This window comes from Microtus ochrogaster, chromosome 22 (genome assembly GCF_000317375.1).
Source record: "Microtus ochrogaster isolate Prairie Vole_2 chromosome 22, MicOch1.0, whole genome shotgun sequence".
Lineage (NCBI taxonomy): Eukaryota > Metazoa > Chordata > Mammalia > Rodentia > Cricetidae > Microtus > Microtus ochrogaster.
This window is the reverse complement of record NC_022023.1, coordinates 29,937,137-29,949,975: the sequence shown is the minus strand read 5'-3', so window position 1 is coordinate 29,949,975 and position 12,839 is coordinate 29,937,137. Positions and strand designations below refer to the sequence as shown.

General features: G+C 39.9%; 1 protein-coding gene across 2 annotated transcripts in view; it reads right to left on the bottom strand.

Moving 5' to 3' along the window:
- Positions 1–12,839, bottom strand: part of Oca2 (OCA2 melanosomal transmembrane protein) — a 200,681-nt gene that overhangs the window by 117,919 nt on the left and 69,923 nt on the right. For both annotated transcript variants that reach the window (XM_005357815.2, XM_026784368.1), the window contains exon 18: positions 3,827–3,954. In XM_005357815.2, the coding sequence (XP_005357872.1) occupies positions 3,827–3,954 (128 nt within the window). The remainder of the gene's footprint in view (positions 1–3,826; positions 3,955–12,839) is intronic.

Sequence of the window (12,839 nt, the reverse complement as noted above, 5' to 3'; positions counted from 1 at the left end):
TACTTGATCTCAGTTGTATCACAGAACCATAATATCAAAAATTGCACTCTACTGGCACAAAAACAGACACTTAGACCAAAGAACAGAATGAAGTGATGTACCGAGAAATAAACTCACGCAGCTACAGCCTCCTAACAAAGCTTCCAAAACCATAAACAGAGAAAAACACAGCCTTCTCAGCAAACACTTCAGGGAACACCGAATGCCCACACATAGAGGAAGGAAATTAAAGCTGTGTCTCTCATCCTGTACGGAATCAATTCAGAATTACTCCAAGCCCTGGATAAAAGACCTAAGAACTGAAGCTGCTGAGGGTACCGTAGGCAAAAATACTTAAGGTACAGGTGCAAGCAAAGATTTTTCAAAAAGGTTTCTGATAGCAGAGAAAGGAGTGTCAAGAAATGAGAAAAGGGATTGTATAAATGCAAAGGGCATCTGTGCAGAAAAATCACGGCCACCAGAGTGAAAAGGCAGCATACAAAATAGGGGGGGGGACTTTCCTAACTACATATCAGACAGATGGTTAATATCTTCAATTTATAAATAGCTTCAAATATTAAACAGCAAAATAATAAATTGCCCAATCCACAAATAAGCCAGTAAACTGAAAAGGTGGTTGTCAAAGGAGTTACAAACAGCCAATAAATACCTGAGAAAATGTTCAACATGCTTAGCATCAGAACGGTGAACATAAGACTGCTTTGAGATTCCATCTGACCACAGTCAGAATTGCCATCCTCAAAAATAAAAAAATGACAACAAATGCTAACATGGATGTGAGGGTGGGGAGACTCATCCGCCACTTGTGGAAATGCAAACGGTATAACCACTATGGAAATCACTTGGAAGTTTGTCAAAAAGCTAAAATTAAATCTACCACATGATTCAGCTGTACCACTCTTGGGTATGTACCCAAAGGACTCTATATCCTACTACTGTAGTGGTAAAAGTAAAAAGTAAAAATGCTGCAGGTCCCCAAGTGGCTGCAGGGCCATGAGACCATGCCACAGGTCCCCCGAAGTGGTGGCATGCAGCAGACAGTGGGTCCCAAGAGCAGTCAGTCCCAGGCAGGGATGGCACAGTTCCCTGAGTGGCTGCAGCAGGCAACGTGTCCCAGGCAGGAAGCCATGTGGTGAGTGAGAGACCTCAACAGGGCAGCCAGTCCCATGAAGAGAGACAGATGGATGGGCATGCCATAAGACCACATTATAGGCTATTGCCAATGCTCCTGATTACCCTCAAGACCTTGTTAAAGAAACCCTATTGCTGAAGATACCACATACTTGAGTACATGGAGGAAACAAATTGGAGTTGGCCTAGAAGCTTCCACACTATCGACTAGTTTTCATAGTAATAGAAGATGCCAAACAAACTACTAGAGAATAAAAGTAATTGTCATAACAAAGTGTGAACCCTATGTACTAGAATAATAACCACCCTGACAAGACATGCCCACTGGTGCAATAGTGGCATAAACATTATGGGAGTAACCAAACACTTTCTGCTTGGATTTAAGTTCAGCCCCACAAGATGAAATCTCTAGCTGGCATGATTATCAGGCTAAGAATATAAGGTTAGACAAGTGATAGGTCATACACCATGATTTACTACTGGTTTTCTGCACAATGCACCTGGGGCCTATCATTATACTCATGAGAACAATGCACCTAGCAACCCTTATCAGAGAACCTTTCATCTTCAGTAGATGGTGATTAACACAGAGACTCCCATTGGCCAAGCTGCAAAGAATAAGAGACTGCAGAATATCCATCCCTAAGGAAATACCTAGACTGCAACTCTCATCCCAAGATTCAGGAAGCATTGAAGAAGAGGGGGCAGAAAGAGTGTAAGAGGCTACAGATGGCTAATAAAGAAGCAGTGTCTTCTGGGCATGGCTGGGAAGCTCCACATATGGAGACACAGCAGTTGTGACACCATGCACAAGACCTGTGCAAGCCCAAGACAGAATAATCCCAGATTTCTGAGGCATTCTGACCATCATTATCTGCTGAATGGAGTATGTCAGAATTTTTCATGAATGTGTCCTCTGTTAAGTCCACCACACTCCAGTGAAAGACCACACTTCAAAGACAATGTGGGTAACACAAATTAGCCTTTATAAAGAAAGAAAAGGGACACAACATTAAGTGATAAGGGAAGTGGGTGTGTCTGAGAAGAGCTGGGGAAGGCAGGGTGAGTATGATCAAAGCACATGGCATTCTCCAACATCTAATAAATCAGATAGCAGATTGTGGTGAGCGAAAGAGGAACCCTTATATAGTGTTGATAGGAATATAAACTTACACAGCTTTTATAGGATTCAGGGGGAATAGTCTTCAATAAATGCAAAATAGAGCTACCATATGATCCAGGCATACCACTCCTGGATATGTACCTGAAGAATCCTAAGCTAACATACCACAGAGATTCGTGTTCATTGGTGTTTACTCCCACACCATTCAGAGGGACTCCACCTACGACCTTGAATCAGTCCAGATGTCCTTAAACAGATGAGTGTGAGCAGGCATCCACACGTGGCTCTCACAATGAATATAAAATCACAGACCCAAAATCAAGATATGTAATTGTAAAAACAATAGGCGATCAGATTTGCAGGAAAACGGACGGACCTGGAAGTCATTACAGAACCAACATACGCCAGACTTGGAAAGACAATTTGCTGCATGCTTCACCTCGTATGTGGAATCTCGATTGAATTGTATATGCATGTGTGTGTGTGTGTGTGTGTGGTGTGGCGGGGGGAGTCGTGAATGAAGATAAGGGACCATGAGTGGGAAGTGGGAATAGGAAGCGATCGTTAGGAAGAGAGGATGTGAGGGAGGGTGGGAAGGGACTAATAGAACACAGCAGACATGAAAGCAGAAGGGAGGATATCAGTGGGCTGGGGAGAGTGGTGTAGAGAACGAGAGGGTGTGGCAGAAGGGGGCTTAGGGAGAAGTATGACATCTGCATGAAACTGCGGTAGTAAAGCCCATCACTGAGTATACTAACTTTAAAATTCATTTAAGGAATACCAAACTATATTTCCAGGAGTCACGTAAGCCACTCCTTAGAAATTTGGGGAATAATTCTACCTTAAAAGTGAAAGCACACACAGGTCAAACCTGAGGGACACGATGAACCAGGGCATAGGCGGGGACCCCTTGGCCAATAGGATTTTTTGTTACTTATTTTTCTCCCTCTCTATTTGAGGAAGGCACACGTTGATAAACAATGTCTCTAGATGAAAGTACATAGTGTGAATAATTTCTAGGAATAGTCACAATCAAAAGCAGTATTCACTCAATATTGTGCGACCCACGTCAGTTCCTTTTACCTGATGAACTAGTTCTTGCAAGTCATTCCAGTTTTAATTTTGAGCAAATCCTATGTTTTATAAACAAATTAAATTAAACCAAATTCACCTGTCACACAAACAATTTAGGAAAAAGAAAACAATATCAACAAAGTCAATGTTTTTATGAGAAGCATTTAAAGACTGAGATAAAAACACTGGTCACGTTAATATTAACCTCTATCATTCTCCATTTAGTGAATATGTAGAAAGACCTGAAACCTTAGGCTTAGCTCTGTAGATAAATACGAAACCTAAAATCAAGTAAAAGTTTACATAGTCAAAAGTCCAAAGTCTAACCTTTATCAGTACAAATCTAACCTCCATCCATACAAGGTCTAACCTCCATCAGTACAAAGTCTAACCTTCAACCATACAGTCTTACCTCCATGAGTACAGTCTAACATCCATCCATGCAAAGTCTAACCTCCATCACTACCAAGTCTAACCTCCATCCATACAAGGTCTTACCTCCATCAGTACAAAGAGTGCTGCAAAGAAGAGGAGAGTCGCCCATTCCACTCTGTGTAGAATTATCTCAAAGTCATGAGTGTCCGCTAAAATTAGCAACCAGATGGCCCCCAGCATAGCAATCCATCCTGTAAAACAAGCAGAATCCATCCTGTAATAGATCCATTGCTAACACACCAGTTGATGTTTTGTCTTCTGAATGGTTTATTTTTCATTGAGAGCAACTGCTGTACTGCAAACTGTGTACATTTAAAAGTATAATTTCTATTTTAGCTTATGTATATTTCATGAAGCAATACTGCAGTCAAGATAATGGGCATATTCATCATCCCAGAACTCATGCCCATCCATGTTCTGCCCCCCTCCAGATCCTTCTATCACTGAACAATACACTCCCAATAAAACATCCTTCTCTTATCTCTATAGATCAGTTTACATCCTCTGTAAATGTAGATTTGTATTCTCCTCTCTCACTTTCTCCCTTCTCTCAATGCTACAAACCAAACCCACAGCCCCATGTCCTACCTTTAAGATATGCCCTGGCCCTCACAGGCACATTGATCTAATGGCACATATATTTTCTGATTACTTCTCAGAGGACAGATAACCTTGTCAGAAAAGCAGCATTTAGCACAATTACTTTAAGCTTCTTCCCTTTTGTTATGTGAGTCAAATTTCAAAGTTTTTCAGCAGTCACTGGTATGCCATTATCTGGCTATGCCATGATATATGGCCCATTTGCCAATTAAGGACATCCCAATGGTTTCTAGTGTTTGGCTATTACAAATGAATATGACATAAATATTCACAGAATGACTATGGCGACCTCACTCAATAGGAACAGAGCCTTGAAATATGGCAACAATGCAGACTAGACCTGAGAAATGTACCCAGCTGCCTTTAGAGATTACAGAAGCATTAAGACTATCCCCTTTCTCCTCAGGTTCCCTGACGGTCAAAGAAGACACATTTTTCTTTCATTGACTTTTCATGTTCACCAACATCTGGGCAGGTTCTAACCACTCCTGAGGGCTGAGCACTGTTTTATCACATAAGGACACTGGAAATATTTCCAGAGCGTGTTTTGTGCAATCGCTCATTTGCCAACAAGAAATTCATATTAATAAGTAGTCACCACTTGACCTGAAAGTTTTAATAATGGCCTTAAAACATACCTTACTATTTTACTGATAACTTAGAGACATCTTTGTTTAAATGAACTTTTCTTTAAAAAATCTGTGGCTGAAAAGCTGCATGCTGTCAAAATCACTTTCAAAAGGTCAGCTGTCTCAGTGTTTGTGTTGAGGGGCATTTGCACACCGTGTGAAGATAAACTGCTGTGATTAGTGTGATAAAAAGCTGCATGGCCAATAGATAGATAGGAAAGATACACAGGACTTCCAGAAAAGGGGAAGAATCCTCGGATGAATCTGGGCAGGCAAGAGAGAGAACAACAAGACTTGGAGGGAGTCGGAATGAACGGAGGGTAAAAAGCCATGAGGCAAAATGTAGATCAATAGGAACAGATTCATTTAAGTTTTAAGAACTAGTTAGGATAGAACATCCTCATTGTCTCAGTGTGCGGGTGTGGGAGGCGGTGGCGGGGAGGAGGCAGAAATCCTTAATAAATAAATAAATTTTAAAAAAAGAAATCAAGAGGACAAAAAAACTTAAAAAAAAAAGAAAGGTCAACGCTTAGATTCTTGATCCACTGGATAAATGCCTATTTACTTAGGATCATGTGTAAAAAGAAGATTTCAGGTCTAAATTAAGATTTGCTAGGCGAGCAAACTAAAATGGTATAGATAATATTTTAAATATCATTATTTTCTGTGCCAACTCCATTTCAGAGGATAATTGTGTGCAATAATGCTGACTTTCAAAATGGTAGATTAAAATAATTCATTCCTGTTTTTAATTAAAATTGAGAAAGTGGGAACTAACAAAAGAAAAGAACTAGTTAGGAATAAGTCTAAAATATAGGCTCAGCTTTCCTAATCAATAAGAAGTCTCCATGTCATTATTTGGGAGCTGGCTGGCAGAACAGAGAAAGACTCGTTACATGTTTGTGCAAACCTATGTGATACAAGCTATTGGAAATGAAAAACAAAAGGTGGATGGGTCATTAAATTCTTTGCTCTGCTCCCAAATCACTGACCTGTGTGTGCTCAATGTAAGAAATTCGCTGTATTATTCAGATCAATATATCAGCATAGCTCCCCACCCCTATTGCTCTCCTTACTGGAAATTGTCTCACTCTTGTGGACTTAGATGAAGGCACAACCTAGTCCCTGAGCAAGGGACGAACAAGATCTGCATTCCTAACCAGAACCTGAGGTAGCTTTCAGCCTATCTACCATTTCTTCCCAGCCAAGGTGACGTAGAAACTGTGTGTGACATGATGGAGTTAAAAAAAAAAAAAATGTTGGTTCCCTGTCCAAAAGGACCTTAACTATCAGCACTGAACAGTACAAGTAAGAAAAACTCTTTATTGTGTTAGATCTCAGGAGATAATAGGAAGAGTGTTTTACCCAACATAACATATTCTATCCCAAAGCATCTGGCCTCAGGGGGAAAAAAAGTAATGCATAGAATTTAAGTAATATTGTGCAAATAGTCAAAGAAAAGCTAGCTTAATCATGTTGTTGAGTGTTGTTATAATGAGCTATGTCATTCACTGGCAAGAACACAGTTTCCACAAGCAAGCACTTAAAAAGCATCTGAAATGATTAATTCTCACGAGATTTTTTTTTTTAAATTCTTGCAAAAGTTACAAATGCCAAGAACTTGAAACATGACCACAACAAACGGAACAGCTGGCAGACCTGTAAGGAGTTTCTTTCTGTCCTGCCAGCCAGCTCCCAAAGAAGTCACAGAGACTTCTTTTTTATTATAAATGCTTAGTATTTAGCTCAGGCTTGTTCCTAACTGACTCTTACAACTTAAATTAACCCATTTATATTAATCTATGTTCTAATACATTGTGTTACCTCTCTTCCATCTTGTAGATTCTATTTCCTCCGTCTCCTGGCTTTTCCTGTTCCCTTAATTCCTCCTCTTCTTCCTTTCTCTCCCTGGAAATCCCACCTATACCTTCTGCCTATCAATCAGTTATTCAGCTTCTTATTACACCAATCACAGCAATGCACCTTCATACAGTGTACAAGTATCCCACAAAGCAGACCTTACTGTTTCTAACACGGTGATTTCAAAACAGAATTTCAGACTAGGGAAAAGTCTCTAGTCCTACTCTTTCTAATAAGACTGAGATATGAACTGCCTTCATTTGGTTTTCTAAAACAAGTAGAATTGTCTGTCTTACAAATGTTAGGGGGAGATACAATTTACATAGAAAATAACATTAATATGTTTGATATAACTTAGATTGTCAAGGTTAATTGTCAAAGAAAAAATGGTATTAATAAATATTAATCACTTGCCTTGAGAGTTTTAATAATTGCCTTAAAACATACCTTACTATTCTACTGATAACTCACAGACATCTTCGTTGAAATAGACTTTTCCTCTAAAAGTTTATGGCCAAAAAGCTGCTTGCTGTCTATTCAAATCACTTTCAAAAAGTCAGCTACCTCGGTGTTTGCACAAACGTATGTGAAACAAATGTTGGAAATGAACAATGAAAGGTGGATGGGCCATTCGAATATCTATCTGCTCCACTCCCAAATCACCAACCTGTGTGTGCACAACACAGGAAACCCGGAGCGTTGTTCAAAACATAGGAGAACCAATAAGAGGACAAAACCAGGGTGTACATACACGGAGAACTGTAGCTGAAACACAGCCAAGCCTGCAAAACGTACCTTTGGGTTCTTGCCAAAGGTCTGAATAAACCAGGAGAGGGGAGCTAGCCCTCCTAACTTCACATCTCACAGTGTCTGTGATGGCCAACAAGACAGCTCAGTCTGTCACTGAAGTTACTCTGACATCCCCAGGTTCTTAGAGAGCTCAACAGTCTCCAAGGAGAAATGGGCAAATCACCAATAAGCAATGAACAGAAGCAGCTTCCCTAAAAATGAATTCTTTGTTTGGAAAGTGAACCAAAGTCTTATTCTTAACCAATAAGCTATTTGCAATTGATACCTGCCGGGAAATGGAAATTCCGTTTTCTCAAATGGGTTCTCACTGGGCATATCAACCACATTCCAGGGCAGGCTTCATGCCCAGTAGATGGCCAATGGAAAATTAAATTCCATGTATTTTTAGGTACAATTTGTTTGCTTTTATACTTTTGTCTTATTAGGGGTTTTGTCTGGTTTTTTTTTTATTTTGTCTTGGGGGGTTGAAAAAGAGGGGAAGAACATGAAGTTGAAGAGTAGGGAGATAAGGAGGAGCTGGGAAGAATTAGGGGGGAGAGAATGTGATCAAAATATATTGTAAGAAAAAAGTAAGCAACAGAAGTCTTTAATGACCATGACAGAACTAATTTCTATAATTATAAATGCATCGGAATTCAGCTACGGAAGAATGTCAATGTGAATATCAAATAGAACTCTGAAAATAATCAATTCCCCCTTAAGAGAAATGAAATTATGGTCAAGGTGTTTGAAAACTGGAAGTTAGTTTTTTAAAGCTTTTAATAATACGAAGGATTAGCTGGACATTGATAAAAAAAAAAACAAAGAGTTCTGATCTTAGTAAGGAGATTAGCAAGGAGAAATTATTAACATAAGGGGCTTGTGGGACACTATCAAGCAGATCAACATATGATCATAAGAATTCTAAAAGGAAAGGCAGCAGGAGAAGGACAGAATGAACAGTTGAAAAAATAATGGGAAAAAAATTAATCTCAACATCCAAAAAACTCAATTAAGTTTAAAAAAGGATGTATTCCGAGAGAACCACACTCAGTCACATCATAGGAAAACTGCTCAGAGACAAGACAGACACAAAGAGAAAGTTTTCAGTCAGTGAGGGAAGTAACTGACCATGTACTCAACACAATGAGCAATCACACAGTACTGAAGCTGGAAGGCCCTAAGATCACACAAAGTGCTGAGAAAAAAGGCTCTCAACCAAGAATTCCATACACAGCCATACTGTCATTCAAAATGAAAGACAATAATGAATTTCTGCATAAACAAAAACTAGGAAAGCTCACAGATACCTTTCATCTAAGGAATACAAGAAGAAATCTTTGAGTCTTAAATGAAAAACACTTTTCAAAGTTACTCCAACCATATGAAGAAATAGCACTTATGGAGGAATTTATGTATATAAACAAAACAATATAGATATGATCTTTGTACTTGTCATGTTATTTAAAGTATGGCATCATAAAGCAATAATTGTAAAACAGTGAACAAAAAAATCTAAGGATTAAAAAGTCTGTAACCATAATAGCACAAAAGACAAAGAGATGAGAAACCTATAAAGAGGAAATTTTTTTATACAGTCAATTGATATTGATCTCAACTAGACTTTGTTTCATGCAATAACCATGACCGTGATTAAGAAAATAACTCTAAAAAAAAAAAAAAGAAAATAACTCTTAAAATAGAGTGACATGAACCTGAAACTGTGCTTTGGAAGCAGCTACACAAAAATAAGAAATGAAAGAATAAAAGAAAAATGTAAGATACACAGATTATCTGCAGGAGACCCAAGGTTCTTGTGCTTCTAGGAAAGCATCAAGGAAACCAGGAATGTTAAACATGCAGTATCGTGTCTTCAGAGGAAGAGATGCGGACCTAGAAGAGGTCTTCCTGAGTGAGGTAACCCAGACCCAGAAAGACAAACATGGTATGTACTCACTCCTGAGTGGGTATTAGCTGTAAAGCAAAGGATAACCAGGCTACAATCTACTGACCAAAAGAGAACAGGTAGTAAGGAGGGTCCGAGGGGGGAGGCATGGATCTCCTTGGGAAAGGGAAATAGAAGAGATCTCCTGGCTGGACTGGGGGCAGATGGGCATGGGAACTTGAGGGATCATCTTGGGGAGGACATGGAGGAGGAGAACCCTAAAACAGATGGCTGGCAAGGGGGTGCTTTACAGGATCAGGTAGGAACCTGATACAAGGGAAACTCTCACGAACCTCCAAGGATGACCCCAGCTAAGACTCCTAGTGGATACACAGCCTGAATTGGCCATCTCCAGTGATTGGTGACTACCCAAACTATCACCAAAGAGCTTTTATTCAATAGCTGATGGGAACAGATACAGAGATCCATAGCCAAACATTAGGCTGAGCTTGAGGAATCCTGCTGAAAAGAGAGAGGAAGGTTTGGAGGAGCCAGAGGGGTCAAGGACATTACAAGAAAACTCACAGAAACAGCTCACCTGGCTCACAGGAACTAACAGTCTGAACCAACAACCAGGGATTCTGTATGAGACAGACCTAGGCCCTCTACATATAACAGTTGTGTTATATGTGACAGTTGTGTAGCTTGGTCTACTTGTGAACTCCTAACAACGGGAGTAGAGGCTGTCACTAACTCACACTTTGGCTGGCTCTTGGGAACCTGTTCCTCATACTGGATTGCCTTGCCCACCCTAAACATAAGGGGAGGTGCTTAGTCTTACTGTAACTTGATATGCCATGCTAAGTTGATTCCCATGGGAGGCCTGCTGCTTTCTAAGTAGAAACAGAAAGGGGGATAATTTGAGGAAAGGCAGAGGGGAGGGAGAGGGATGGGAGAAGAGAAAGGAGGGGAAACATGGTTGGGCTGTAAAATAAATTAATTAAAATTTTAAAAATCCTATAAAAAGAAGGGTTCACATAACATGTTTTCCAACCAGAAGGCTGGGAATAGATGTGGTTAACAGCCTGGTAATCTTTGTGCTATCTGTATGACCAGGCCACATCTGACTTCCCCAGACTCTTACATGTATCTCAGTCAGTTTGCAGGGCTGTCCTCTCTTAGATCCTTATCATGGGCTGCTTACCTTGAGCCTACTTCCTTGGTTAAGTTATAGAACTTATCTTGATGGAAAATGTCACTTGTACTTTACAAATTTCTATGTAATCGTGCCTTAAGCTTTGCGGCACACAGAGAATTGAGTTCATTATCACCAGGAAACGTGTTTCCATACTGTGTTGTGCCTAAGCATGTCTGAAATAAACTACCTGGTGTCAGACTCTGGAAGTTTGAACCAACACTGGGTACTCAATCGTGTTGAACCATGTTTCCTTCTTGCCTCATGTGGACTGACACACCGCTGGCCATGGTGTTTGCAGACACTCCTCACGAAGTAAATAGTGAAGTACAGATTAATTTCTGTCATCTTGGTAATTATATTTAATATAAAAATATTAGCCACTCTAAGCAAAAGGCAGATACTAGCACACGAATGACTCAAATACATGCTGTACACAGGTAAATAAGAAAGAAAATGAAGGGAAAGGGCACACAAAATAAAGCCATAAGCCACGTGTGATGGCACACACTTGTAATCTTAACAGTTAGGATGCTGAGGCAGGAGGGCCATGAGTTCAAAACCAGCCTGGACTTCACAGTGAGTCTGAGGCCAGACTGAGTCCCTTAGTGGCTCTTTCTAAAACCCAAAGGCTAGGATGCAGCTAAGTGACAGAGGTGTAAAACTCAATATAGATTAGTAAGAGTAAGGAAGTAAATACTGGATTGACTGTGCTGATGTCAGGCAATGAAGATTTCAAGATGAAAGAAATTGATGCCGAAAAATGATGGCAAAGGAGAAAATCCACCAAGAAAGCATTACGAGTCCATAGATGCCTCTAACAACAAAGTTTTTAAGTACATAAAGCATAAGAGGAAGTAATGGGATAGACAACTCAATAATATTTGGAGACTTCAATGCTCTTATCTCAGTCATGGAAAAAAAGCCAACAGATCAACAAAGACAGAGATACCTTGAATCAGAAAAGGAGAAACGTCAACAAAATGGGTGTCTGTACACTTCTCTAAACAAGTCAAATGTGAAACATCTCATGTCCATGTGGAAAATTCTCTAAAATGTATTATCACATAAACAAATACCAATAAACTTATGAGTATTGAAATCACAATAAACTGGATTCTACACTGGAGCTAAATTCAGAAAACAATGATGAAAGAAAGTTTGGGAAATACACAAATGTATGAAAATGAAGCATCACAGTGCATAAATTCTTTGATAGAACTTTTTTAGAAACTTAAAAGTAAAATCTAAAATTCCTTGAAATAGTGGAAATGGAAACCCAGAAGAATAGCATTGTTGCGAACAGGTAAGGTAATAATCACATAAGACAGCCTGCTCCAATCACTTTAACTTTGGTGTTCAGGAGCACTATAAACCCAAAATAAGCATAAGAAAGAAAATGGTAAAGGTTATATTGAAAACAAATAAAACAGAAAACATACAAATCAATGGAGACAATCAATGAAACCAAAACTGATTCTTTGATAAGATTCATATAATTGACAAATATTTAGCTAAATTATTACGGTTTGAACGCAAAATTTCCCCCACAGGCTCACATGTCGAACAGTTGATCCCCAGTTGGTGGGTCTGTTTGGTATCCCCCACAGGCTCACATGTTGAACAGTTGAACCCCAGTTGGTGGGTCTGTTTGGTATCCCCCACAGGCTCACATGTTGAACAGTTGAACCCCAGTTGGTGGGTCTGTTTGGTATCCCCCACAGGCTCACATGTTGAACAGTTGACCCCCAGTTGGTGGGTCTGTTTGGTATCCCCCCACAGGCTCACATGCTGAGCAGTTGGCCCCCAGTTGGTGGGTCCGTTTAGGGAGGTGGTAGCGCCATTTAGTATGGAGCCTAGCATGGGCCTTTCAGGTTGTGGGGAGACGCTACTTCTAGATCAAGCTCTCTTTCCTCGTCTGCTGAGATATGAACAAGTCATGCTATAAGGCCCCCACCACCACCGAGAGTGCCAACATGTGACATATCCCTCCCGAGCATGAGGACTGTAATCTTCCAGTGTGACTCAAAATAAACCATTCATCTATTACATCGATTTCGTCAGATTATCTGTGACCGTGATGAGAAATGTGACTAATGCATCAACTGGCCTTGAGAT